General features: G+C 50.4%; 1 protein-coding gene across 5 annotated transcripts in view; it reads left to right on the top strand.

Annotated features, from left to right (window-relative positions):
* The window catches only part of ZBTB44 (zinc finger and BTB domain containing 44), a 69380-nt gene extending 42385 nt beyond the window's left edge, over positions 1–26995 (top strand). Inside the window, exon 7 of one of the 5 annotated variants that reach the window (XR_010723728.1) lies at positions 274–362. Coding sequence is in view for 3 of the 5 variants with exons in the window: in XM_066203324.1 (XP_066059421.1) it covers positions 274–412 (139 nt within the window). In the remaining 2 variants the exon portion in view is untranslated. Of the gene's footprint in view, positions 1–273; positions 921–26928 lie in introns of those variants that run through there. The other 4 variants (XR_010723729.1, XM_066203325.1, XM_066203324.1 and 1 more) reach the window with 4 other exon arrangements.
* Positions 26996–27281: the final 286 nt, after the last annotated feature.

Raw genomic sequence — 27281 nt, 5'->3', positions numbered from 1 at the left:
CAGCTGCAGAGCTGTAGCTGGGCACGAAGTGGTTTTGTCTTTGTTGCTGGTGATGGTGCCAGAGCCTGCAGCCTGAATTCCCACCTCAGAGTGGATCTGCCGGACCTGTGTTCTGAGAAATCCTCTCTTTTGGGTGCTGGCCAGCCCAGAGCTCTGAGATGGATGTTGGGAGGGACAAAGGCTGTGACAGCACCGACCAGGGCACATTTTCCTCTCCTGCAGCACCTTGGATGTTTCAATCCCTTAATTAACCTGAGACATTCCCTTTTCCAGGTACCTGCTGGTAGCTCAGGCAGCTGCTTTCCTGTCTTCTTGTCTAAAGCCAGAGGGGGAGGACTCAAACCCCTGCAGGAAGAGGGAAGAACCAAACCACAGGAGGAGAAACCAAAGAGGAAGAGGCGATTCCTGCTGAACAAGTGTCACCAGGATATAAAACCCAGCCTTCCCCTGTCCTTGCCCTCTAGATCTGTGCAGGGCCATGGGTGCAAGTCTGCACTTCCTCTTCTTACTGCTTTGTGCTGTTCTGGTTTCCTCTGATGGAGTGCAGCCACATCATTCCAGGGTTTCCTGTGTTCTGAAATTGGCACAGAGGTGGAGGAACTGAGGTCCTCGTGCCCGTGATATTTTTTATGCAACTGCATAAAATTCATTTACTGTGTTGGTTGTCGTTTCTTTCATCAGGGGTGTCAAGCACAACCACTTTGCTCATTAAAACTAACTTTATTTTTAAATTCCTGAAGGGAGACACAGGCAATGAAGAAGTGGAGTTTTAGTTTTCTGAAAGTGTCTTGGAAAGGAAATTACTGGATTATTGTAATTATCCCCAAAGCAAGAATATAAAACCTGCAAAATTGGAAACTAATTTTCACTGCAACTTTTTAATTTACAAAGTGACCTTCATTCAGAGTTGGTTCATTCTGAAAAGGTGGAGGTGGTGGTTTTGTACAAAATACCTCTATGATTTTGAAACAGCCTCCAGAAAATGCTTCCCTTTTATTTTTTAACATGATAAACTTTGCTCTGAAAGGTTTTCTTCTTGACTTGGAAGACAATGTAATTTCAGATCATTAAAATCTCTCGCAGAGAGGACTCTGGCTTGGCCTTTGGGCAGGCTCAGGAAGGCAACACTCCCCTGCTTGCATTCAAGTCATTTTTGGTAGTTTGGCTTTGGGACAGAGGTGCTTTTGTCACGGTTTTGAGGACTGAAAAACAAACCCTTAATTACCCTTGAGAAAACCAAAAGGACTGTCCTGAGAGTCACCAAAATGTGCGTGGAAAAGGGCAGGTATTGGCAGCCCTCTTTCAGCTCAGCCATGTGTAATTCCCCAGCAATAACCATGGAGCAAAATGCCTATTTATAGAAAACAAATATAATGGCATTAGAGCAGGGGAGAGGCTGGACTCAGCAAATTGCATTAGCATATTGGCAGAGGGTGGGTTCCTGGCCTGGAAGAGTGTCCGTAACACACCAGTCTGCTTAATTACCCCGAGGTCCAGCAGCCCTGAGTGACAAAAAGCAGATTTTGCAAAGTAAACCCAGTCCTGCTCTTACCTCTCCAGCCCCTTGTGCTCAAACAAAGCAGTTCCCTCTCTGCATAACCTTGTGGTGAATGAACGTCAAGTCTCTAAAGCCAAGTCTGAATTTAGCTTGTGGGTTTTTATCTGCAGAGGTGTTTCATTAGCTCAATTACAAGTGACATGTTCCACTACGCGCTGCTGACTGAAAAAACTCAGGCAACCTAAATCCCTCTCCAAATAGAATCCAATTAACCTCTTACTCCCCCTGCTTTAATCCCCTGTGCCTCATGACTCAATCGCGGCCACACCTTTTAAAGAAGACCAAAGTGAACTCCCTGAGATAACTACGGACGGAAGAGCTGAGGTGTTTGTCTTGGGGTTGTTGGGCTGGGCTGAGCAGTGGCTGTCCCAAAAGTCAGAGCTGTGTGTTTTGTGATGGTGCCCAGTGACAGTTCTCTGCTGCATAAACCACCACGGGCAGGTGACCCCGTGTGACACAGAGAGAGTCCCGGAATAGATTGGGTGAAAGGGACCTTAAAGCTCACCCAGTTCCACCCCACTGCCATGGGCAGGGACACCTTCCACTGTCCCAGGGTGCTTCAAGCCCTGTCCAACCTGGCCTTGGACACTCCCAGGGATCCAGGAGCAGCCACAGCTTCTCTGGGCACCCTGTGTCAGGGCCTCACCACCCTCACAGGGAAGAATTTCTTCCATATTGCTAACCTAAATCTACTCTCTGTCAGTTTGAAGACATTCTTCCTTGTCCTGTCGCCCCAGGTGCTTGTGAAAAGTCTCTCCCCATCTTTCTGGTCAGCACCATTAGCTACTGAAAGGCCTCAGGCAGGTCAAGCTGGAGCTTCTCTTCTCTGGGCTCAGTTTTCTCAGCCATTCCTCACACTGGAGCTGCTCCATCCCTCTGATCACTTTGCTGCCTCCTCTGACCGCTCCAGCAGCTCCAGGTCCTTCCTGTGCCGTGACCCCCGCGCTGTTGGCAGCTCTGCAGGTGTGGTGTCACCTGAGCAGGGCAAAGGGGCAGGATCCCCCCTCAGCTGGGTGCTGACCTCTGTGCACCTGCAGAGCCCACTCTGGGCTGGGCTGTGCCCTCCAGCTCCTGGCTGGGGGTTGTTGTGAGCACCTCAAGGCTCTGGGTGTTGCTCCAGCTCCCAGCTCAGGGCTGGGTGCTGCCCCAGATCCATGAATGTCCTGGCAGCTGAGCTGCCCCGCCACTGCTGTCAGGACAGTTGGATGCTGAAGTCATCAGTGAGGCTCTTAACCTGGAATGGAGGGCTTGGATCGGTGCCCTGCCTCACCACACGAGCCTTGCACAAGCCTGACCTTCTCCAGAGAGCCCTCAGCAGCTCAGGCCGTGGCAGAGCATCCCAAGCCCTGGATCTGTGCGGAAATCCTGAGGCAGCAAGCCTGTCAGCTGGGGCCAGGAGCTGGGATTTGGAAACCCTGAGTGCTCGATTTGGCCACAGCGTCGCTTTGCAAATACACACAAACATCTCATTTTCTCCATTTTTTTTTGCCATCATATCCGTGGTCTGTGTCCTGATGAGCTTGTACTCCCTGTGAATTAGTGGTGGGATTATTACTGGGATTTCGTCTGCTTGCAGGCTCAGAGAAGCTCTTGATTTGAGATTTAGGCTCTTGCAGTTGTTGTGTTTGGTTTGGTTAGCAGACCGTGATTTTTTTAAAACAGTTTTTGTCTTACAAACATTTTCCTCCAAATATAACTACAACAAACAAGCAGTAAAACTCAGAGTGGCAAAAATGTGCTGTTGAGGAGGAACCAGCCCTTGGGACTGCTCAGAACACGTTACAGCAGAGCTGTGGGGTTACAAACAGAGGAATACAGTAGAAGACACAGCAAAACTCCATCTCTTCCAATACCAATGTTTTGTGTGTCTTGTGGGTCCTGGATCAGCACAGTCCAACTCTCTGTGCTCCAGCCAAAGCTACTTTTGGAAGTATTGCTACAAACGGCACCATAAAATTTCATATCTGTGTTGGGTTTCGCTTTTAATTCTTACAGGTCTGAATGTCCTGACAAGGATGTTTCAAATAAAATAATAATTATAATAATTATAATAATAATAAATCTGGTGCGTGGACTGAGCCCAGGAATGCTGCAGTGCCGTCCAAGATGAGTCAGTGTGTTCTGGGGGATAGCAGAGCCTGTCTGGGGAAGGCTGATGGGATCTGGATGGGTCAGGATGGGTCAGGATGGGTTGGGATGGGTGTTTGGTGGGCACACGGGCACAGTGTCCCACTGATGTGTGCAGGGTCCTGCGGCAGCCCCCGGGACAGGGACAGGGACAGGGACAGGGACAGGGCGGGGGCCGGTTCCGTGGGGCTGTCCTGAGCTGCAGAGCACAGAGAGAACCAGTCTGGTCAGGTTTTCCTCAGACAATTATCTATTTATTCTCTTCGGATGACATCCCTCTAAATCCTTTGCTGGATTCTCTGCTTTTAATTCTCCTTTCCTCCCTGAAGCAGAACATCCATCCTTCCTGTCTTCTGCTGGCTGCAGCCCATCCTTGCCAGCGCTCCCAGCGGCTCAGACAAAGCTCCTGTCTCCCGTCATCAGCACAAACTCCAGCCTCCTCCTCCTCCTCCTCCTCGTGGCCTGGCCCCGGGCAGCTCAGGACTCTCGGCTGCCACAATTTCGGGCAGTTTCTCTTCTCTGAGCCCAGCGAACCCATCTGGGTTTGCCACAGCGACAGCCCCGCTCCCAAGGCTGAGCTCAGCCTGCCCGGAGGTGCTCTCCCCATTTCCCCAGGCAGGCTGGGATGTTCGCAGGTGTCACATCCCCAGGAGCTCTGGGCTGTCTGAAATCCACCCAGCATTGCTGTGGCTTTGGCCTCTTTCTTCGTCTCTTGCTCTCCGTTCTTGGAGACGTTTTGTTTGTGCCCTTCCCCTTAAGGGGTCAAGTGCTTCCACGGGGAGGTGAGCCTGTAGTTTTCCATGGATCCAGACTGCTCCATGCATGAGTGGATTTGTTCTGTGATAATACAGCTGAGCAGGCAAAACCACAAGTAAATCAGCCCGGGGTTTTTTCCCATTTTTTAATAACAGTTTACTATTCTGTAAGTGCATGTAAAGCACATGCCCTGTTCTCCCAGCCAAGGAGCTTGACAGCTTGTCAGCAGGAACTACCATAGGTCTAGAGTGACTGATTTATACAAGTAAAAGCACACGTGCCAAGACCTGGCAGCAGCCTCCTCCATTTTTTTTTTTTTTTATTGCAATGACTTGGCAACCCTCTGTCTTCTCCTTCATCCAAACTTTTGCCTTTTATAGTCTTTGAATAACACCTTTTTTTAAAATATGTGTAGCAGCTTCCCTCCCTTCCCTTTCAGCCATTTGCTCTCCTTATCTGCGTTGGCCACGGGACAGGAGATCTTGGCTTCACAACAAGCAGTCCCTGGCGGAGTACGCACAATCACAAAGCAGATTGCACATGGACCTGTGTTTTTGTGTGACTGGGATGGGCGTGGCAGGGATTTATTACCCTTTTTTACCTGTGTTCTGACACCTCCAGGATCATGTGTTGTACCTGTTTGTGCTCAAACTCCCTTCGTAGAAAGGTGCACGTAGCTGAGCTCACGCTGGTGCGATCAAGGGTTTATTGGCATTTTTCTCGTGCCTTCAGTGTGGAACGCTGGAACACTCATTTGAGGAACCACACAATTTCCTTTGTGTCCATGCAGGAATTCTTGCACCTTGTGTAATCAGCCAGCCTCTGACAGAGATCCAGAGGGGCTGATGCCAGGGTTTCTGCCTGTCTCTCCCCAGCCTGTTCAGGTGCAGGCTCACACACAGCTGTGCAGCCACGCGCTCCCTCAGACACCAGCGTTCCCAGGCACAGACAGTCTCTCACACATAAGCTTATAGATTTATGATTTGTTGTGAGAGTGGAAAACAGCTGCTGCAGGCTAATCAAATACAGCAGAAGATTTAATGCAAAATATTGAAAAACACTGTCTGGTAGGAGGGTGAAGCTCTGAAAAACATGCTGGTCTCGTGGCGCTGGGCCAGTGCAAGAAGATTTGCACCTGGCCGTGATAAACGTCAGCAGCGGGGCTGGAGGAGGCGGCTTCACCCTCCCAGGCTGCCAGACACACAGGCTAAAAGTCATGTTGGGTTTGGCCCTGGGAAGAAGCTCCATCAGTCTGGGGCTGTGGTTTTCCAGGGCCATGCAAGCAGAGCTGCTCAGCCTGGAGCAGGAGGAAGGAGGAGCAGTCCAAGCCTCGCAGGTTTTTGGCAGAGCAGGCTGAAGCTCTTGCTGCTGGCTCCCTTCTGCCCAACCCTGCGGACACATGGAAAGCCTGTTTCTTCAGGGCTGTCAGTTCAGCACCTTTCACCAGCTCTGCTAAGGCTGCAAAGGCTTGGAAATAATTAACTGCAAATGAAAGAATTTCATCTCAGGTTTCTGCTGACTGACGATACGGGCAATTTATGATGCCACGAGAAGCTCAGGCTGGGATTGTTTCTGTGTAACACCCAATGCTGCTGCTTGGCAGCTCAGTGACGGGGTTGGAAGGGACAGAACCAGATTAATACCTCGTGGATTTCAACTATAAACTTTCATGGGTCTGGATTTGGAGGGCTCAGCTTAGCCGAGTACAGACTAAAGCTGCGGCAACATCCTCATCTCCCTTTCCGAGTGCTGTAGGTGGGACTTGTCAGCACAGCTCTTCCCTTTCTCACCTGGCAGGTATGATCTCACTCATCCATCTCCAAGAGTCAGACCATGAAAGGCTGGGCTGTGAAAATAGCGCAGGATCTGCCTTCAAAGTGTCCTTCCTACAGAGCCTCGGCTTGGCAGCGTCAGACTGCCCAAACAAAGCCACCTGCTCCTGCTTCCTGGGGTGCTGAGCAGAGAATCAGGATCCCTGATCAAGGCACGCCCAGGCCGTGGCTGAAGGACAGGTGTATTCTGGTCCTGGCCAGGACACAAGAGGCATCTGCTTCAGTAGTGGCTGCAAAAAGAGCTCGCTCTTGTCAGCTGATGGTTGTGGGGTGAAGCCCTTTATTAACCTGCAAAAGGGGTCAGTTTTTCTGGTTGGAGACTCTGGCAGGTCAGTTCTGCTGCACACCCTGCTGTGAGCTGCGATGAGGTTTTCTGAGAAGAGCCGTGGGGCAGCTGGGCTCAGCTCACTGCGTGCGCAATCCTCACCCGTGCCTCTCTTCCAGTTATTCCCGGTCTTTCCTACCCACACGTGCCATGAACTGTATCCCTGTCTGGCTGAGTGCTTTGAGACCGTCAGGTGTTTGGGGCTGCCCACTGTTCTGTGCAGCGAGGCACCAGCTGCACACCAGCAGCTCTCTGCCTCACAGCTCTACCTGCCAAGGAGCCCAGATCCCCCTTCTCCAGGGGGAGACAGCCCTGGGGGGCATCAAGGACACCCTGAATTGCGCCATCCAGGGATATGAGAAGCATCTGTTCCTTGCAGATGTTCAGTCATCTCATTGTTTGTTAGATTTCAGGAACCCTCCTCAGTTATGTGAGACACTCGCTGTTCTCAGATGTCTGGGAGAGTGTGTGGGGTGGGGGAGAAATGTCTTTGTGTGACGCCAGCAAGGAGCAGAGACAGAGGTTTCGTGCTCTGTGGAAAATGCTTGAAAGGCCTTTGAGCTCTGGCTAATCTCCATTATTCGTGTGTTCTCGGCAGCAGAAGGAGGGAGGAGGAGAGCAGAGGCAGGAGAGCAGGGCTGAGAAGTAGAACTGGACGTCATCCCCGTGCTCAGGAGAGCTTGGCAGAATCCATGGTGGCAAATGGAGCTGGATGCAACAGAATCCAGGCTTAAGCTTGGCTCAGATCTTAGGCCCAGCAGAGCCTCCTCAGATCTGCAGGAGCTTTGTCAGGAGCTGAAGGCATTTCAGCCTCACTGAGCCAGACACAAGTGCAGCTGTGGAATTGGCTGTGGCACAGGGCACAGGGGAGGCTGCCCGCATTTGAGGCCCTTTTGCCCACGGGCATTTTATGTCTTTGGTTTTTCTACGGATTTATTTTCTTCTTTCTCTGGAGATCAGCTTTTAGAATGGCTGATGCGCTGCAGGCTTTGACCCGTTACTGCAGGAAACCTGAGGCACAAAGCTGCACAACAGCAAAGATGCCAGGGGGTGTGTTAGCAGAGCTGTGTTGTTCCTGAATTCCAGGTGAAACCTTCGATCCCCTCCTCTCCCAGCTCACTGCATTTTGGCCGTTTGCAGAGTTCCTTTTGGTCCGAGTGACCGTGCCCAAGCTGACAGGTGGGTTTGAGCTACAGGGTCCCCGCCTGGGCTCCATTTCTGATGGAGACAGGATTTGAGGAGCAGAGGCAGTGCGGCTCTCCATTTTTCTGTGTGGCTTCAACCAGGTACGGACTAGAGCAAGGCCAGAGCAGAAATCTGACACTGATTAAAGCAGTGCCAGAAAGAACTGTCCCTTCGGTGTATCCCTCCCACCTCTCATGGAAGGAAAACTCCGTGCAGCCCCCAAACTTTCCTAGTCAACACTTGTTCCCTTTCCTCTGCACCAGCAGAAAAGCTTTGTTAAAAAGAATCATTTTCAGGATTTTGAGTGTTTTGTTCCTGCCAGTGAGTCAATGGTTTTTCCAGTCCCTCCCCCACAATAAGTGAGTGCAGGCTGAGTGTGGTCCAGAGGAAAATGTGAGTTTCACGTGTCCTGGCCACATGCTGCTCCGGTACCAATGATAACCAGATGGTGCCTTTCAGATCCCAGCTCTCCAGCAGGGAGAAGGGTCAGCAGGAGCCAGGGCAGAGTAGATACAAAACCCAGCCCAGCCTGTGCCCAGCAAACACCTTCCCACAGGCAGGGCAGGGCTGTAGGAGCTGTCTGTGGCTCAGCATGGCCTGAGCTGAGGAGGACTGGGCTGGAGTACAGGAACCCCCTGTAACAAACTCATCACTGAGCCCCAACTCCCACTGCATCTCTCCAGCACTTTGCTGTGCTGCTCATCTCCACTCCTCTTCATCTGAGCACATTCTCTGCTCTGGAAGAGGAAATTAGAGGGGCTGGACAATGGCAGAGACAGGCCTTGGGGTGGTTTCAAGGTTTGGGGGCAAACCATCCTCAACTGGTGCCTTATCATTTTGGCCTCTTACTCATTTAGGATGCGAATAGTGCCAGCCATCTGTAGCTGGGACAGCCCGTCAATTGCTTGGCAGATTGGAGCAGTGTCACGGAAGCAACTCTGTCCCAAAAGCAGTGCAGGAGCCGCAGTGTGCAGCAGGCCCCTGGTGCAGGTCAGACCCCTTTGCCCTTGCATGGTGCTGCTCGCACACAAAAAAATGTCTGCAGAGCTCTCAGTTCCCCCAAAGTTATCATCATCACCATCACCGTCACCGTCATCATCATCATTTTCTGCGCAGTGAGAGCAAAGGCAAAGCCCAGGCATCCAGAAGATGATAATCCTATAACAATCTAAATTCCTGGGGAGATTGGGACGTGGCAGAAGGTCCTCTCAGTCTGAATTTGGTGTCTTTGTTTCCCTCTCTCTGCTTGCCCTGGTCTCTGCTCCCACGGGGGGTGAGGTTTCCCATTCCTCTGTGGAAACAGCGAGTTCCTGCAAGCACCCATGCCTCACTTCCCTCTGTTCCTACTTCCTTATTTTGAGCCAAGAGAAGGGAGGGAACAGGAAGAGTTCCATTGATGATTTTTAGGGTAAAACCTCAGGTAGGTCACCTTTATTAAAGAGAAGCTAAGTACACAGAAAACATGAGCTTCACTCCGGCAGCAGTTCACAGGAACTTGGCAGAGGCCTGCCTGCATTTCAGAATCCTTCTCCTTTTCTCTAGATGAAAGCCCTGCAGAAGGATTTGTTTTTCAGACAGAAGGCAAGCCAAGTTGGTGATTTCATCCTAAGGCAGGCTGTGTCAAGCTGGTCCTATTCAAACATGCAGGAAATCAAGCCTGGAGCTCGTTCAGAAATGAGGATCGAGAGTGGGGGTAGAGAGAGGGGCCCTGAGGAGGACAAGACCCAGATTCTGAAACCAAGCTCAGAGAAGGTGCCTGCTGTCAGGAGCCCACCCCTCACCCTTGGGAGGATCAACTGGCACAATTTCAAGTAACATCTCTTAATTTCCAGCTCTTCCAAGCAGCTCTCCCATCTCTGTCCTCACAGATTGCTGTGAGAGACACACAGGGCTCTGATCAGGGCTCAGGTGGCCACCACAGCCCAGAGCTCCCTCATTCCAGTCTGCTTTTTTCTGTTCTGAGCAAGCTTTGCTTTTAAATTAAATTAATTTTAAATTGAAGCAGCTGCTTTCTGGGGGAGAGGAGAGGAGAGGAGAGGAGAGGAGAGGAGAGGAGAGGAGAGGAGAGGAGAGGAGAGGAGAGGAGAGGAGAGGAGAGGAGAGGAGAGGAGAGGAGAGGAGAGGAGAGGAGAGGAGAGGAGAGGAGAGGAGAGGAGAGGAGAGGAGAGGAGAGGAGAGGAGAGGAGAGGAGAGGAGAGGAGAGGAGAGGAGAGGAGAGGCTCTGAACATGGGAACAGGGAAAAGGGAGAGGGAAATGGAAATGGAAATGGGGAAGAAACTCTGTGAAGATGTTCTTTACAACTGTCACAATGCTCTCCACTTAAATATTTGTAGAGCAGCTCTGGAACACCAGTGATAGAGGGGAGGCAACAGATGGCAGAATTCAGAACATTTGTTCTTGGGTCTGCTTCAAAATCTCTGAGCTCTTTGGACAGTCCATTCCCAAGCAGCAAGGGAAGGACCGTGGAGAAAAAAAATTGGCATAATTTTATCTCCTGCATTTCTGCAGCTGCCAGCTTGCCTGTTGTTTAGTGAAGACATCACTCCAAGAACCTCCAGGCTGAGACCAGCACATCACAAAGAGAAACCCATGAGAAAAACCTGCTTGGGATCTGCGTGTGAGTGTGTATAATCCTTCATCCCTAAATAACATCTGCGGGGGCTTCTGAGCAAGGGAGGCAGCGTTTGCTGTCACTGCTGGAAAAAGCTCAGACCTGCCCCTTTGCACTCACACTGTCTGCAGAGAAACTTCAAGGGCTCCAGCCCTTCCTTTCTAGCAACTGCCTTCCTGAATCCAGATTTTAGTGGTTTGGGGTTTATTTAAATCAAGCGCTTTCTGATGTGAGTGATACCAGCAAAACTTTTGTAACTTGGCCTGGAAGATGGGAAAAATGCAGACACCAAAAGCCAAGGCAGGCTCTTAAATGTCGATGCTCATCAGGCACTTTTTAACTTCAGTGCCTGGCGCTGGAATCTGCCCATGCAGGCTGGAGGATGAGGAAACACTGTTTGAACACATTTGCTCCAAGAGATACTGTCAGACTTGGGGAGCATCTTGTGGTAATTAGGGGAATTTATTTCACTATTTGGTCCAGCAGCGGGGGTTTTTCCTGACTTTTTTCCCCCTTTGGTTTTTTGTTCTTTTGTTTGTCGTTTTGGTTTTCTTCTCTCTCTTTTTTTTTTTTTTTTTTTGTGGAGAGGATCCATTAAAATTTTATTTTCTGCATTTTTTTAACAACTGACAAGCTCTCTGGCAATATTGAGACCCCGGGTTCTCTTGGCACCTCCCTCCCTGCTGCAGAGCACCTGGGTAAGAAGCATTTTGGAAGTCAAGGAGGAGAACCTTGCGACCAAGCATTGTACTGGATTTTGAATTTTTGGCTCAAAATACAATACAGCTGTAGACCAAATTTGCCTTTCCCCTTTCCTGTCTCTGCCATGTCTTATCCCTCTTCATTTCCCAACCCACACATGTGCATCCCTCTCCAGACAGAGCCCCCCATGAGACCCCTGTCCTGTGGTTAAAGCAAACCTTTGACACTCCTGTCCAAAATACTGCCCTGAGCCCTCCCCCGTCACTGGTTTTGAGTGTTCCATGCTGAGTGTGAAAGGAAGGGGTTGAACTGGATCATCCAGATTATGTCCCAGGCCTGAAGCATCTTTTCCCTCTCTTTCTAGCTGCTCTTGCCAAAGGCAGGGTGGTACCTGTGTCCCCCAAATCGGAACTCCTCCCTCAGCAACTTCCATCTCCTGAGAAGAACCACTTCATAAAATCTGTTAAAGAAAACAGCAGCTTTAAGCCCTTCTCTTTATTTCTTTTTTTCCTGGAAAAGGGGCCTGAAAAAAGGGCCTAATATTGTTTGATTAAAAGCTCATTCTGCAAGGCTCACTCGATGTCAGCTTTGAAATTCTGTGCGTTTTGTTTCCATTCTCCCTCTTTTGTGTGTTTAATTCAGTACAATTTTCAGACAGGGTTTCTGTGTGCTCGCTCCTTGAACCTCAACGCTTCGTGTGGCGCTGAGCAGTGACAGAGTTATGTCAACCTCTCTGCTTCACTGGGCACATTGCTTCTCTCAGAATCGACACAGCAGCTGGAGACGCTGACATCCCAAACACTCCTGGCTCCCTTTGCAGCACACAGCTCCTCTCTGGGCTGGGTGGAGTGCACAGAGTGCCTTGCACTGAGCTCAAGCCAGAAGAGCAGGTGCTCAAGGATAATGAAGCCTTAGCCAAAAAAAACCAAAACAAAAAAAATAATAATAATAATATATATATATATATATATAAAAAATCCTTAGCTAGGAAAATACAGGTTCTGGGCTGGCTTTGTGACTCCCAGTGTGGCTACCTGATTGGGAGCAGCTCCATGGGGTGGTTTTATTGGCATGGAGCAGCTCTGTTGGGTGGATGTTGATTGGGGTGGGTTTGCTTAAGGTCAGGCTTGGGTCAGGTTTAGGCCCAGCTCGACCCAAATCTCCCAGTTAAGCCAAACACGAGTCTGAGCTTTAATCCTGCTCCTGGGGGAGGAGAGCTGGCTAACCCTGCCTTCTGCTCCAGGAGCTTCTCCAGCCCTCCCTGGGAAGGCAGGAGGTTGAAGGAAAAGGCAAGGATCTCACACTGGGGAATGTGAAGGAAAAGGCAAAGGTCTTGTACTGGAAAACGTGGTTTTGCAAGAGATGGATGTTGGAGAGGCTGACTGAAAACCCTCCTTCTCAGATTCAGGAGCCTAAACTGGGCAGCTGTGAGGATCCAGCACGCTGGAAGGGCAAGGTGGGATGTTAGAGGTACAGCAATGCCTGAGCACAAATGCTGTGGGAATTGGTGTGGGGGGTAAAACCGTGCAGTGGTTGTATTTCTGTCTGATCACTCTCTGGGGAGTGGAGGGATTGGGAATGCTGCTGGAGAGCAGGCAAGGTGTTTTAGCTTCTTTAAAAAAACCTCATGGAGACAGCAAAGGTCATCCAGAAAGAAAAAAAGGTTGATATCAAGCTCTAAGAAACTTGCAAAAGTAATGCAGGGTCTCACCCTACTCCTCAGTTTCAGCGTACCTGGCTGCCAGATCCTGTCCTTGGATGGCCAGGGGTCTGGAAGCCTTTTTCTCACCTATAGCAGGGGCAGAAAACAACCACAAATGTTTGCCTTGGGGAAGCGAAGCTTTTATGGGACCAGCTCTGCTTTGTGTCTGGATGAGCACCACCAGAAGGTGCTCAAAGTTCTGGGAAGATGCAGCACGAAGGCAGTGAAAGGTGGGAGTGAGAACTCGTGTGTGACTCCCTTCCAACCCAGAATATTCTGTGATTCTGTTTCAGGTGCTGGGAGGGTGAGGGGGCTGCTCAGTTCAGTGCCTTTTGCCTGCAGCAGCAACGTGTTAATGCCGAGGTCTGAACCACTCAAATTTTATTCCTAACTTGATGTGTGTGCACAGCTCGTAAAATCAGTGATGTGGGTGCCCAGTGGAGATGAAAGCTTCCCACCTGATGTGTACAGTGAATAACAATGATAGCTCAGTTGCACATTTTAGAATTGCTCCTGCTATTCTGGAAAGATGAAGCTCTGCCGTGAAATGGTGGATTTCCCTCCGCTTTGGCTGTTTCTTAGCACCCATGGTAATTTTCATACGGCTTTTCCATTTGTTTCTCTCAGGTTTTTGGAAACCAAGTGCTTGGAGGTGCCTGCCTGGCCTGTGTGTCAGTGGTGAAACAGGGAAGATTGGACCTAGGAGTGTGGAATTGGGCAGGTTTCCCCTGCCTGTGCTGAGCAGAGGAGTGATATTGGGGGTCTCTGAATTAGGGGGGAGCCTGTGGGACATCGCCAGGGTCGTTCTGTCCCCCGCAGCCAGGTGGAAACAGAGGTGGTGGTCATGGGGCCTGCGGCTTCAGGAGTCATTTTTGTTGTCTGATCCTGAGAAATGAGGGTTGTCATGGTTACCTGCCTCCCTTTCCTGGTCTTGCCAGATGTCTTCTCTGGAGCCTTGGGCTTGGAGCAGGATTCTGCATTTCCCTCCAGTTGAGATCACACTCTGATCCAAGCACCTTGAATTTCAAATGTGCTGCTCTGTCACGCTGGGGTGACATTTGTGTGCTGGGGTGTCTTGGGAGCCTTTGGTGCTCCTGTCTCCTTTCTGATCCTTCAGAACAGGAAAGAAGTGATTGAGATGAAGGCATCTGTGGGTTTATTTAGGGGTGCAGCCCTGAGTTCGCAGTGCTGTGGGGGTCTGGGTGGGTTCTCTCTTCACCAGCCCAGGCTCAGAACAGGCAGTGCCTCCCACAGAAATTCTCCCAGGGGTCAGCCCAGCTCTGTCTTTTCTCTCAGTCTTGTTTTTTAATATCAAACTAATGTGGCAAGTTCTAAAGTGACCTGAACCACAGAGATCAGCCTCCACAAACCTTTTGGATTGAATCCTTTTCCCACTTTTTTGTGCCTTTTCTCCTTCTTTGCCAGAAGAGGAAGCTTGAGTGAGAGGGGAGCAGGTTAACAAAGAGTCTCCTTAAGGGGTTTCTGTGCTGCCTTTGGTTGGCATTGCTTTGGAGAGGGAACTGAGCTCTGGAAAAGGGCTCGTGCAAGCCATGCAAGAGTCCCATGCAGCAGAGGGATGGCAGGGAATGCAGCAAGTCATGCTGTAGGAATTCTTGGAGGAGGAAGGTGACGAGTCTCAAAGGAAACATAAGGTCATTTCCCTTTTAACAGAGAACATTTCAGAGATGCTTTAACAATTGATCAATATCTAAATGTGCAGCCTGTTGTTGGCCTTGGTGATGGGTGATTTTATAGACTAACAACCGGGAGCCATGTTAACAGGCTGAACTCCTGAGCTGCAGGGAAGGTGACCATCCCATGGGGAAGGATAATTTGCTCCTCCGGGCCTCTTTTGAAATGAGGCCAATTATATTTACCATTTAAGGAAGATAAATCCAATTAAAATTATGAGGGTGCAAAGAATCCACTGCTGCTTTCTTTCTGTTCAACTTTTATAGTAATAATCATTAGCAAAACCCCAGGAATGAGGGGCAGGGGAATCTCTGTGCACAGACTGCCAAGTGTTACAACACAACTCTGGCTCGGGCTGCTGAGCCCCCTTGGAGCCTGGGCTGGAACATCTGGTCCATCTCCTGCTGGAAGGTCAGCCTGAACAGCCAGGCGGAGGAATCTGGTCCTGACTGCTGCACCAGGGGCTGGACAGCTGCCTCTGGAGCTGGGAGTCTGCGTGCCTGGGGTGCTCCTGGGGAAACAGATCGGCTTGTGAGGTCGTGTAGGCAGTGATCCAGGCTCCTCCATTCCCTTCTGGCTCCTGGATGGCTGGAATGCATCCCAGCAGAGTCCTGGGCTTCCCCAGCCCTCCCAGCAGGGTCCTGGTGAGGTGTTCTTGGCATGAGGCGTGAGTGGAAGGAGGTGTTGTGGTTAGGGCAGCAATCCCTTCCTACTTGGTTGGCTCTGGAGCTGCTGCTCTCCCCTGCTTACCTGGGAAAACCTTTGGATGAACTAACCTGCCCAGCATTCTCCAGGAGCACACCAGGTTTTTTGCACACCCCACCTTCAATCTGAAATCCACATCAGACTTGTCTAACACCTGTCTGGGAGCTTATCTGGAGAGTGGAGAGTGAGCAGCTCTGACTGTCCTGTGAACTGACCTGGAGATGGGCAGGGAACTGGGGCTCTGTGCCTTAGGGTGACCAGTGCCACAGGAGTGGGAAGGCATTCGTCTTTTAATTAGCATTAACAGGGCAACTGGTATCTTAATTAAAAGACTGATAGTGACACTGAAGTTGTGTTTGAGGTTTAAGTGCTGAAGGACCCTGACTGAACCGTGTGTTTGTTAATCCTCAGTGAGGGAGCTCTATTTCACTGAGTGATGTTTATTTAACATACAGTAAGTGTCTTAATGAATCTCTATTAAATGCATATGTGGAAACCTTCATTTGAAGCATTACAGAAGAGAGTGAGATCTTCAATTCATAAAATCCTTTTTAAACACCGTGTGCTCCAAAATCTGGCCAGTGCCAAAGCAAACCGTATCCTGTAAACTCTGTGCCAGATGTCTCATGTGGGGTGTGCTTAAGGTCCAAAGAAAATACGGTCTGAAGGGAACAGTTTGGCCACTGACTCCCTAATCCAGCCTATATAAAGGAGTTTCATTTCCATTCAGGAAATAACCTCTCCTGGATGGATCCTGTTCAAACTGTGTCTGCTGAACAATTCTTCTCAGCAACACCTACGGCTTGGAGCAGAAAGAGGATCTCGTGGGCAGCTTTGGGAAGAATCTGGAACCACTTGGAGTTTGAGAAAGAAGAAACAGTAAACAGGTTGGAGGCATTTCTGGGTATTTGGTGTTGCAGTGACCACTGCCTGGCCTGATCTTGAACACAGAGAATATTCTGAAATGTTCTGGGTGTGATGTGAGACGAAAATTCAGCCAAGCTGAGTCTCTTGTGTGAAACTTGTTACTGTGCCTTGTTCTGCTCCGGGCAGGGCACTCCAGGACACTGGGGTTAAAACAAAATCTAAACCTAATGTTTAATCCTAATCATAACCATAACCCTATGCCTAACATTAGTCCTAACACGAAACATTAGGTTAACCCGAGCACGAGCACTAACCCCAACTCCAACCAACCTCTAGCCCTGAATGTAACCTAAGCATAAACACTAAGTTTAACCACTAAACCAAAATGCTAACACTAACACAGGGAAGGGAAGGGAAGGGAAGGGAAGGGAAGGGAAGGGAAGGGAAGGGAAGGGAAGGGAAGGGAAGGGAAGGGAAGGGAAGGGAAGGGAAGGGAAGGGAAAGGGAAAGGGAAAGGGAAAGGGAAAGGGAAAGGGAAAGGGAAAGGGAAAGGGAAAGGGAAAGGGAAAGGGAAAGGGAAAGGGAAAGGGAAAGGGAAAGGGAAAGGGAAAGGGAAAGGGAAAGGGAAAGGGAAAGGGAAAGGGAAAGGGAAAGGGAAAGGGAAAGGGAAAGGGAAAGGGAAAGGGAAAGGGAAAGGGAAAGGGAAAGGGAGATGTGGGCAAGGAAAGACAAAGCCATGGAAGCCTGGGCAGAGCTGGGCAATGGGACTGAGGGCAAGGCAAGCCCACATGACTCAGAGTGCCTCTGCCTGGGAAGCAAAGGATGCAGCCCCAGTGTTGGTGGATCACACTGTAAAGCACCACAAGGAATTAAACTCCAGGGGGACGTTTTTACTCCGACACCTCTTGTGTAGGAGCAATTCTTGGATGTATTCAGTGCTGGAGGTGGCATCCAACCTGCAGCTGGCAAGTTCCTGAGCGAGGGTGGCAATGCTTTTCCATGGGAAGGAAAACACTTAGCCCCAGTGTCTGAGGTGCAGATAAGAAGCTGCCTAGTGGAGGTCGAGGGCAGCAGCAACTTTCTGTCCTGGCGTATTTGGTGTGGGAACATTCCCCCAACTTGTACAATTACGGGGTCGGTATCCACATCTTGAAGGCAGTGTCTTGAAAGGTTCAGTTTGGCAAATCATTTCCACCTTTCAGAGGTGGTGACCTGAAATTCCTGCCAGTCGCTTTATCTTCAGCAAGGTGAGCAGCTCAGTCTTGGTGCGCAGCTGGTCCAGTGCCCCGGGCAGGTAACACCCAGTAACAGTGCTCTGGCACCTTCATATGGGACCAATCCCCAGACTGCTGCTTTGGAGGAGGGGATCCCACTTCTTTTGAGATGGGGGTCATAGTTCCTCTCTTTGGCAAAAAAAAAGAGTCTTGGGTCCACACATTGGGCGGTCTTGGTGAATTTAATCGCTTTTTCTAGCAAACAGTTCTGTCTGGTAGAGCTGTTACAGGGGGGATTCTGGTGAGTGTTGTGTCCCGGTGCCTTTAGCATGTGAGCAGTCCCTGGAGCTGATCAGTTTGGCTCCTGACTCTGTGAGCAGAAGGATTATGATGGTGCCTAGAGCTGAGAGGGAGAGTGCAGATACCGGGGGGGGTGGTGCAATTCAGGCCATAATTATTGGCAGCAAGGATTTCGTGTTGCCGTTTGAGTGTGGTGCATATACGCTTTTGTCCTTGGAAGGGGAAGGTCCGTGAAATCTTTTTGTCCTGACAGAGTTTGTCTGAGAGCAGTGACGTTCTCAACCCCTTTTCACCTGCCCGTCGGTGGTTCGGAGACGGGCAAGGACCATTGGCTTCTTTCGCAAGTCCACAGCGCCGTTGCGTGGCGGTTTCATGAGCGCTGGCCTCTGTCAGGTGAAAGCCAAGAGCTTTTGTGTCCTGGGAACACTGTGTAATGCCGGGGTTCCAGACTGACAGAAAGTCATCGTGCGTACTCCTGGGAAGGAGGACCAATCGTCTCATCACTGACCGCGCAGTTTATAGGCTGCAAAAGAAAAGTGAATTCCAGCGCTGTCTCTTTCTTCCAGAACCTTTTCTGTGCTGAAGGTTTTCAGCTGCTGAATGTTCTCAGTTTTGGAACTGGACTCTGTGAAAGGGTGTGAGGGTCCGTTGAGCCGAGCACACAGAGCTGTGTGTGCTGCACTTTGGAAGGTGCAAGGGGAAAGTGAAGGCCAGCACTTGCTTTTTGTTCTAGGATCTCTGGTGTGGCAGCAGTTGCTGGACATACTCAGTTTTGAAGCTGGGCTCTGCAAGGGTGGAAGAATGTGATGGGACCTGCAGCTGGGCAGGAAAGTGCCAAACTCCAGAAGGTGTGTTGCTTTTCCCAAATTAAATGTGGAGACGGCAGCAGCTTGCTGAGCTGGAACCTTTTGTGACCAACGTTTACATTTGATACAGTTACTTCGGTTTCAGCAGCTCTGCAAGACTGAAAGACTGTGACTGAGTTTGAAAGGGAAGCTCATAGCCTTGGTTTGCATGATGTTGCCACTATCCTTCAAGGTCAATGTGAAACACAGCAACTTTTTTCTCTTCTTTTGTTTTCAGATTAAAATTATGGAGCTGGGTTCAGTGAGAGCACAAATGTAAAGGTGCACGCAGCACCTGGCCTGAGCACCACCATTTTGGTGTTATCTGCCAATTTGCTTCTGCCCCATCTTGCAGAAGGAAAATATTAACCAGGATAGGTCCCAGTGCTGATTCCTGGGAGACACTTGTGCTTGTTCCTGGCTCCACACTAGAATTGGTGCTGCTGAGCAGCAACCCTGGGGCCCAGCTGTCCAGCCCTTTTCAGTCCTGGTCATTGTTGGCTCATGCAGCCCACGTTCCTTTGAGTTTAAATAGGAAATGAACTTCATATTTTAAAAAAATGAAATTGCCAGGTGGGCACATGCAAGCCCACAGCTTTCAAAATCCCATCACTCCAACATCCCTCCCTGTACGTTTCCACCAACTGCCCCCAAGTGAAAGAAACACCCTAAAAAATATTCACAAAAGGCCAATAATGAATTTTAATTATGGTTTTCGCTTGTCGGTTCCAAATGAACATTTCCTCTATTTCCTTTCTGACTTGTGGCAGTCCCTGAGCTTCATAAACTGCCTGCAGAGATTGTAGCCGGGCCGTGAGGTTCTGCCCTGCTGCTGGGGTTGCTCCGAAGCAGTCCTGTGTGCTGGAGCAGGCTGGAAGCCCCTGTTGGAGGGCCCTGGAGCTGTGGCATCCCTGTGGGTGTTGTCATGACCTGGAGGACTCGTCCTCATCCTCCTCCTCTCTGCTGAGTTGTTGCGGGCGGTGGTGTTGGTGAACCAGCTGCGGCGTTCATTGCCCCACAGCAGGGACCTGCTCCTCTCCCTGTCCCTGGCACTGTTCCTCTGGCTCTTTGGCACCCTAATCCTACCAGGCAGAGCCTGTGGTCCTGCAGGACCTGCCTGGCCGCTGGCCTCCCCCTGTCTGAGGAAGGAAAGGGATGATGTAGAAGCTGACATTTCTTCCATTTGTGGATCAAAGCACCTGAAGGAAAAAAGAGGGATCTCTGTTTAGGGCATTTCTCGCAGACTTATCTGGGATTCAGTCATTTTTTTAGAGTCATTTCTATGACAGAGAACCAAAGTCAGCAATGGGAAATTCAGACACACCTGTCCCTGTCACAGGAAGACCTTGTCTTTATAGCCCCGACAGCTTCCATCTCACAGAATCACAGAATGGGTTGGGTTGGAAGGGACCATGAAGATCAGCTCATTCCAACCCCCCTGCCATGCGCAGGGACTCCTTCCACTCTCTCAGGTTGCTCCAAACCCTGTCCAACCTGGCCTTGGACACTTCAGGAACGTGGCAGGAACAGCTGCTCTGGGCACCCTGAGCCAGGGCCTCCCCACCCTCACAGGGAACAATTCCTTCCTTGCATCTAATCTGAATCTTCCCTCTTTCATTTAAAATTGTTACCCCTTGTCCTGTCACTCCCTGAAAAGAGCCCCTCCCCATCTTTCCTGGAGGCCCCTTTACCTCCCCTTCTCTGCATTAAGCAGCTGCAAAGAGCAGACAAGGAGCAGTTCCACAGGACAGCAGCCTAAAGCCCGGCAAGGGAAGAGAAGAACTGGTGTGGGATAGCTCAGAGCTGACAGCACTAAAGGATGCAGGGAGGAATTGTCTCCTATGGCAGAAACACTCAGGAGGATGAGAAGGCGAACAGCAAAGCCGGGAAAAGGAAACAAGTTCTGAACACGTCACCCCGGTATTACCTGGCGTAGAACAGCAAATAGGCTTGCTGCTCCAGAACTGTGCGGGTGTCACAGCTCTCCACAGACTCATCATTCATCTTGTACCACTGCTCATTGCTGGCCTGCAAAGGAAGGCGTCCGTCTCTGAGGAGAGGGGCAGTGTTTCTGCACAGAAAACTGCCAAACCAGGAGCACACCAAAACGAGTCCCATCCAGCCCCAAAGCAGGAACTCCCCCAAAGCCCTGGCTGCCACTAACGCTGCCAGGAGAGTTTGACTTCCCAGCACACATTTTTCCCTGTCAGGAGGGAAGCTGCTCTTCACCTTTGTGTAGCAGAAGAAGTGTCCACCAAGACAGCTGTGACCAGTGTGCACCACAACAGCATACAAGGAGTAGAAGAGGGGCTCTCCAGCTGGGTCAGACATATATGGACGAAGATTCAAGAATTCGGGATACGCCACAACCTGTGGAGAAACCAAGATGACACAGAAATGTTCCTGAGCCACCACTTGAACCAGCCTTCGGCATGTCATGGTTTGGGTGGGAGGAAACCGGTCCCTGCCAAAGCAGCTCTGCCAGAGCTGCTCTTCCCATGGGAAGTCTCCTCTCCCTGGGAGGGAACACAAGAAGCCCAACACGAGCAGCTTGTGACAGAGCCTTGGGAAAATCTTGTGCTCCAAAGAGGAAGCTGCACTCTGGCTGCATACACACCTGGCTGAGCTTCCTGCTGGTCTCCTCATCAGCCCTTCCCAGACACATCGTGAGGACCCTGGGTGCGTGATGGATTGTGACCGTCTTGGAGGCTGCAGCCTTCTTCTTACACCTTGAACCCAAGCACAGAGCTGAGTGCTGAAATGACGCCGACCTTACCTCAAGAGCGCCGGACAACCTTTCCTTTCTCACACCATGGCACTGACTAAGGCTGTTCCAGGCTGTGAGGCCACAATAAAAAAAGCTGCATCCCATTATTGTGCATTAAACCTGATTCTGCTTGATTTCCCACAGCCCCTCATGCAGAATCCGGTGTTAACACATCGTAAGAAATCATCTTACTTGCTACACATGAAGTCCTTGCTCCCATCCAACTGTTTGGATGTCACAAACTCCTCCAGAGCTGTGGCGAGGGATGAAGCTCCCTGGAGGAGTGAGAAAGGAGCTGCTGAGATGTGGGAAATGCCCTCACACAAACATTTCCCAGGAGCCGACAGGAAGACCCAGGCAGCTGATGCTCAGGAGACCCACCACGACCCTGCAGGCAGTGCTTGTAAGGAGACAGAAAGAAGGTGTGATCATGAACATTTCCCTGTGTCCCAGAGGTTCCTGGGGCCATCCAGGGCTCCCTCTCAGCGCCACTGCTCAGTTCAGCTGCTGATGGCGTGCAGGGGCATCAGGAGTAAAAACGGATCCAACCCATCAGCCTGGGGCCAGACGGGTGTTGAGGGAGCGCAAAGGGAACAGAGAGGAGAGTACATCAAGGGCGCAGAGGAGATAATGCCATTTAAACCCAGCACCATGGAGAGACCAGTGCCATGGCCTTTGCAGAAGGCCACTGTCCATTCCCCTTCCCACTCACCACCTAGATCCCTTGTGCTCGCAAAAGAGGTTTTTAAAGATAAATACTTTGGTTCTGAAAAGCTACAGGGGCCTTTGGACCCCTTGAAGCACAACTGCAAACCTCTTACCTTGATTTTCAGGAGGACATCCATGAAGACCTTGTAGAAATCAGAAACTGCTTTGCAGTTCAGGCACGTGACTGGAAGGAAAATCAAAATGCTGAGGGAAGCTAATTGATGGTGGCAGTTTATGCTCGTGGGTCCTCCTAGGCCAGTCATCACAGGACCAGCTGCATGTCACAGGCACATAAGGGCACAGAAAATGCCAAGAAGAGCAGTAGCTGCGGAGGCATACCTCTGGATCTCAGAAAGCCCCCAAATATTTGATGAATGATGGTGGTTTCTTCAGAAAAGAAGTCCAAGCTGGAAATAAACGGCAAGGCACAGAGTTACCTCCTCCAAGAGTCTAGCATTGAAAGCCCTGGGTGTAGGTTTTCCTTGATGGGAGAACTTCAAGGAGTCCAACAGGTTCAGGAGCATTGAAAAGGGAATTTTCTTGTGCTTACTGGCTGCTTCCACTGAGACAAGCTGTCTGCATGGCACTGAGGGTACAGCGTAAGAACTCGTGGGCATCTCCCGGGATGTCAGGCTTAAATTCTCCTATGACTAAGAAAGAAGTTAGTAGTTCTCCCCTCAAAGAAGGAAAGAAAACCTGTCAAAGCACCTGAAATTGCTTACATTTGAGGTCCCTGATGACAGCCCTAGGCCGGACGGCACTGGCTGAGGAGTACAGGACCTTCCGAACATGATCTTCCATGATGCAGATCATGCAGAAACCTTGCTGACAACCTGAGGAAAGAGGGAAGCTTCTCAGGTTAGCAAAACAATCCCCAGGTGGAAAACCTAGTGGAGGTCTTGAAGTTGTAAAGACTCTCTACTCCTCTTCTCCCGAGGTGCCAGTGTCCTGACAAACCAGGGACATTTTAGTGCACAGAAAATCTTCTTCATTGGGAGGCTAAACTGGCACAAGTTTTCTGTGCAATAAACCAAGAAGGTTCAGCTCAAAGGGACAGAGAAGAGGTGCCTTTCTGAAGATGAATGCAATGTCCTTGATAGGACAAATGGCTTTTAGTTTGAGTGCTTGAGGAACACAAGTTCCTGGGGCTAACAAAGAAGGGCTGCTGTTCTCCTAAATCCAACTGCAGCTTCTGGGAATCCTTGGGACGTGCCCAAGAGATTTAAAAGGAGATATTTCTAAAAGTACTCACAGAACCGGCTGTGCTGACGAGAAAGCAGGTAATTAGTCAGAGGAGGGGTGTATGTCAGGCATTGCAGGATGACGTTGAGGTAGCAAGTACTGCCAAGGTTGTACAGTCCCGCTCCGGGTCCCCAGTTTTGCCGCCAGTCCACGCAAATCCTCTCCGGGGGAAAATGGGTCTCTTGTGGTGGAGTCATCCCCTTGCCAGTGACTGCAGGCAAACAACAGTTGAAAAGAGATGAGACAATAGGTGGGGGAGACAGTGACCTGGGGTCAGGGGCAGCAGGGGAAAATGAGGGACAGTGGGGAACAATGGGGGACAATAGGGAATAGGTGCACGTTTCCCTGGGTAATGGCCAGGCAGGGCCCAGAGAGTGGAGGTGAATGGTGCTGCTTCCAGTTGGCATCTGGTCACTAGGAGTGTCCCCCAGGGATTAGTGTTGGGCCCAGGTCCTGTTTAATATCCTTACTGATGATTTGGATGAGTTGATCAAGTGTACCCCCAGTAAATTCACAGCCCACACCAAATCTGGTGTGTGGATCTGCTGGACGGTAGGAAGGCTCTGCAGGGGGCTCTGGGCAGGCTGCATCAAAGGAACAAGGCCAACAGTACCAGGTTCAACGAGACCAAGTGCCAGGTCCTACACTTCAGTCACAACAACCCCCACACAGCGCTCCAGGCTGGGGCAGAGTGGTTGGAAAGGGGCCCAGGTGGGAAAGCCCTGGGGGTGCTGGTCAGCAGTGGCTGAACATGGGCCAGCTGTGCGCCCAGGTGGCCAAGAGGGCCAAAGGCACCCTGGCTTGTATCAGGAATGGTGTGGCCAGCAGGACTGAGGAAGTGACTGTCCCTCTGTACGTGGCACCTCGAGTGCTGTGTCCTGTTCAGGGCTCCTCAGTCCAGGAACGACACTGATGTGCTGGAGCGTGTCCAGAGCAGGGCAGTGAAGCTGGGGACAGGTCTAGAGGGTAAATCCTATGAGGAGCAGCTAAGGGAACTGGGATATTTTATTCTGAAGAAAAGGAGGCTCGGGGGTGACTTTATCACTCTCTAAACCACCTGAAAGGAGGTTGTAGCCAGGTGGGAGTTGGCCTATATTGGAAGGGGCTGCCCAGGGAGGTGATGGAGTCACCATCCCTGAGGTGTTTAGGAAAAAGCTGGACGTGGTGCTTCATCTGGTTGACATGGTGGTGTTTGGTCAAAGGTTGGACTCGATGACCTTAAAGGTCTTTTTCACTGTAATTGACTCAGTGATTCTGTGTGGGAATATTTAAATGCTGAGTTCATTATGTGACACCGAGGATGACAGCTCTAACCCCCAACCAAGAAACATCAGGGGAAGCCTAACACCCTGCTGACATCTACTGATAGGGAAACACTTCTGGAAAACCATTTGCTCCCCTGCTTAATCTGCCAAAAGTCCAACAAATCCAAATGATTTCTGGGCCTCAGGCTGCCTTCCTTTCCCTCTAGAGCCTCGGATTATCAGATCTCCACTTTTCCTGATTGCAATTCCATGAAAACAAGCAATAGCTGGGTCTGTTCTCAGAGAATGCCCCAGAATTCACCCCAGGCTGTCAGCACCTTCACATTTAGGGATGCAGCAGTGGCCATGTCCAAGGTCCATGGGCATTCACAAAGTCCAAGCCAGCTGGTGAAAATGTTACTCAGATAAGCCATTCCTTGTCGTAGCCATTGTTCCTCTCAGGTACAGAGTGAAAAGCTTCGGATGACAAAGGGTATCAGGACCTCCTCCAGAAAGATCACCTGTTGGGAAAGGAAGTATTAGTAGCTCAATAAAATGATTTTTTAACACCCCAAATGTTACCCAAAAAGTACCTTCAACTGTCAGAAGCAGTTTTTTGGTGCTTTTGGCTGCTGCCAAAGGCAAAGAACACTTGGGAAAAGGCAGGTATGCAAGGAGCAGAGGAAAGAGCCAAGTTATCCCAACGGCCAGCTCAGTCCAAAGGAGCTTCTGCTGCCCCACTCCTCAGGGCAGTACCAAACGTTGGACAGGTGAGCTCACAATCACCGGTCACAGGTTCCACGCCTCTGCCACTTCTGTGACACAGGGCAGCACACATTGTCTTGTTCCGTTGATCCTGGCGCCTCTCACAGCTGGAACCACCCAGCTGCTGATGCTGAAGGGCTGCTCGTGGGCCAGCAGAGCTCCTGCTGCTTCCAGGACCTGCAGCAGCCAGAGCAGCCCAAGCCTGCCCAGGGCTGTGGTTGAGCCTGGGCACAGCTCTGGCTGGCACACTTGGGGTGCTGGAGGTTTCTGTCCCATCCTTTCCAGGTACTGGACTGTGCCCATTGGGTTTTCTGGTTCATTTTCAAGGAATTTTCTCTGGCCTCAGTGTAAGCCTTGGGCTGACCCTGAACTGGCACCATCATACCTTCAGTGATGGCACAGGGCAGACTTTAGCTGCCTGCCAGGCTCCCACCCAGGTGCTCTTTCACCCCAGAGCTCCCAAAAGTGATTGTGGATGGTTTTTTAGCACTTGGAGGCTTTGGGATCCACCTGTCAGGAGAACATATCAGGCTCCAAACCTTCCTGTTAGGGTGCAAGCTCCTCACTGAGAGCTCAAACCCTTGTGTTCTTCATGTCTGAAGCCTCCTTTTGAAGGTGTAAAAACTGGTTTCTAGGGTATAAACTCCCATTTTGAAGGCCAAAAGACTCATTTGTAGGGTCCAAGCCTGTCTTTTAGTGCCCACAGCCTTTTTTTTTAGGACCAACAGTTCCATTTTTAGGATGCAGAGCCTCCTTGTTTGAATCCAAACCATCCATGTTTGTGCACACTCGTTTTTTACAAGCAATGTTGTTTTTCAAAGTCTTGTGCATAGAGGCAGAGAAGAACCAAAAGGCATTTTTCTGTGTCCAACCAAAACCATCTGGGTCAGTGTGGCTGCTCTCAGGAGATGCCTGCTACCCCCTGTGCTCAGTTCTGACCCAAGAAATGAATCTTTGGTCCTGACTAAGAGGGCTTTGGGCACTGCAATGGAAGCTTCAAGCAGTAAAAGATGGCTTTGGGCCATCTTTTCTTTTCTCAAGCCATGATCTTTGCCTTTTGTGCCTCCAGCTGGAGGTGGAGGAGGAGGGGAAGCAGCATGTGGTTTTAGCAGAAACACTAAATTGGAGAATACCAAACCATGACACAGCTGTGCTGCAAAACATAAAAACCTGCAGCTCTGTGTCTCAAGGGTCCCAGCTGGGAGGCAGAAATATCTCAGCTTGCCCAAAAATCTGCTGAAGTGGAGCCACAGAGCTGGACTGATAGGGTTGCCACAGTTCCCAATTTAGGTATTGCCTTTTTTTCTTTTCCATGTTCTCTGTATTCTTCACACACATATTTGGAGCTCTGTAACCTATTGTGTATTAGTGACCAGTTTCCCCAGTAATTTTCCAGGGCCTTTCCCCAGGCAGAAAGACAAAACGAGTTCCAGAGCTCCGAGCCCCGGGGGTACAAGGCCCCTGTGCCATCCTGGTTCCTCCAGGCTGCCGAGGCTGAGAACAACTCTTGGAGATACATTTGATGGACAAAGCGCAGCCCGTGCCCAGGGGGAGACTTCAAAGAAAGAACTTGACCTGGGGGGGAATTGATCACCCCTTGTCCTCCTAATTGGTGCTTTTTATCAATAATGCTAATTTCCTAAAACCTTTAAAAATGTCCTCACCCCTGTCAGGGTGGGCTTTTGGGGGCATCTTTCCACACCTGCCCCTGAAGGCCTTCAAATAAAGATCCCCTTCTATATTACCTCCTTATTGAAATTATCTTGACTTTCATTTCCAGCTTAAAAAAGGCGACACCCACATGATCTCAGAGGAGGAAGGATGAGCACTCTCACCCTCACCACAGCACACTGGGAGCTGCTCATGATGAAATAATGGTGAATGGAGAGATTTTGGTTCTCTAGAAGCCATTTGCTCCGGCTGCTGCTGAAAAGGCAAGAGCCATCCACGTGCCATGGATCAGGGACAGGCCATGCTTGATCTCCGGTGTTTGCACAGAGCAGAGCCCTCTGTTTGTGAGCTCAGCCTCTGATCCCAAGCCAGGCCATGCTCCTCTGTCCCTCTCAGTGCCAGTGGCTGCTCTTCCATGTCCATTTCTGTGACAACACCATCAATAACTCCTGTGGAGCAGAG

Source organism: Chamaea fasciata, unplaced genomic scaffold, assembly GCF_029207755.1.
Source record: "Chamaea fasciata isolate MVZ Bird 193981 ecotype frontalis unplaced genomic scaffold, bChaFas1.0.hap1 SCAF_24, whole genome shotgun sequence".
Classification (NCBI taxonomy): domain Eukaryota; kingdom Metazoa; phylum Chordata; class Aves; order Passeriformes; family Sylviidae; genus Chamaea; species Chamaea fasciata.
The sequence above is the reverse complement of the archived record's forward strand: the minus strand, read 5'-3'. Positions and strand labels throughout refer to the sequence as shown.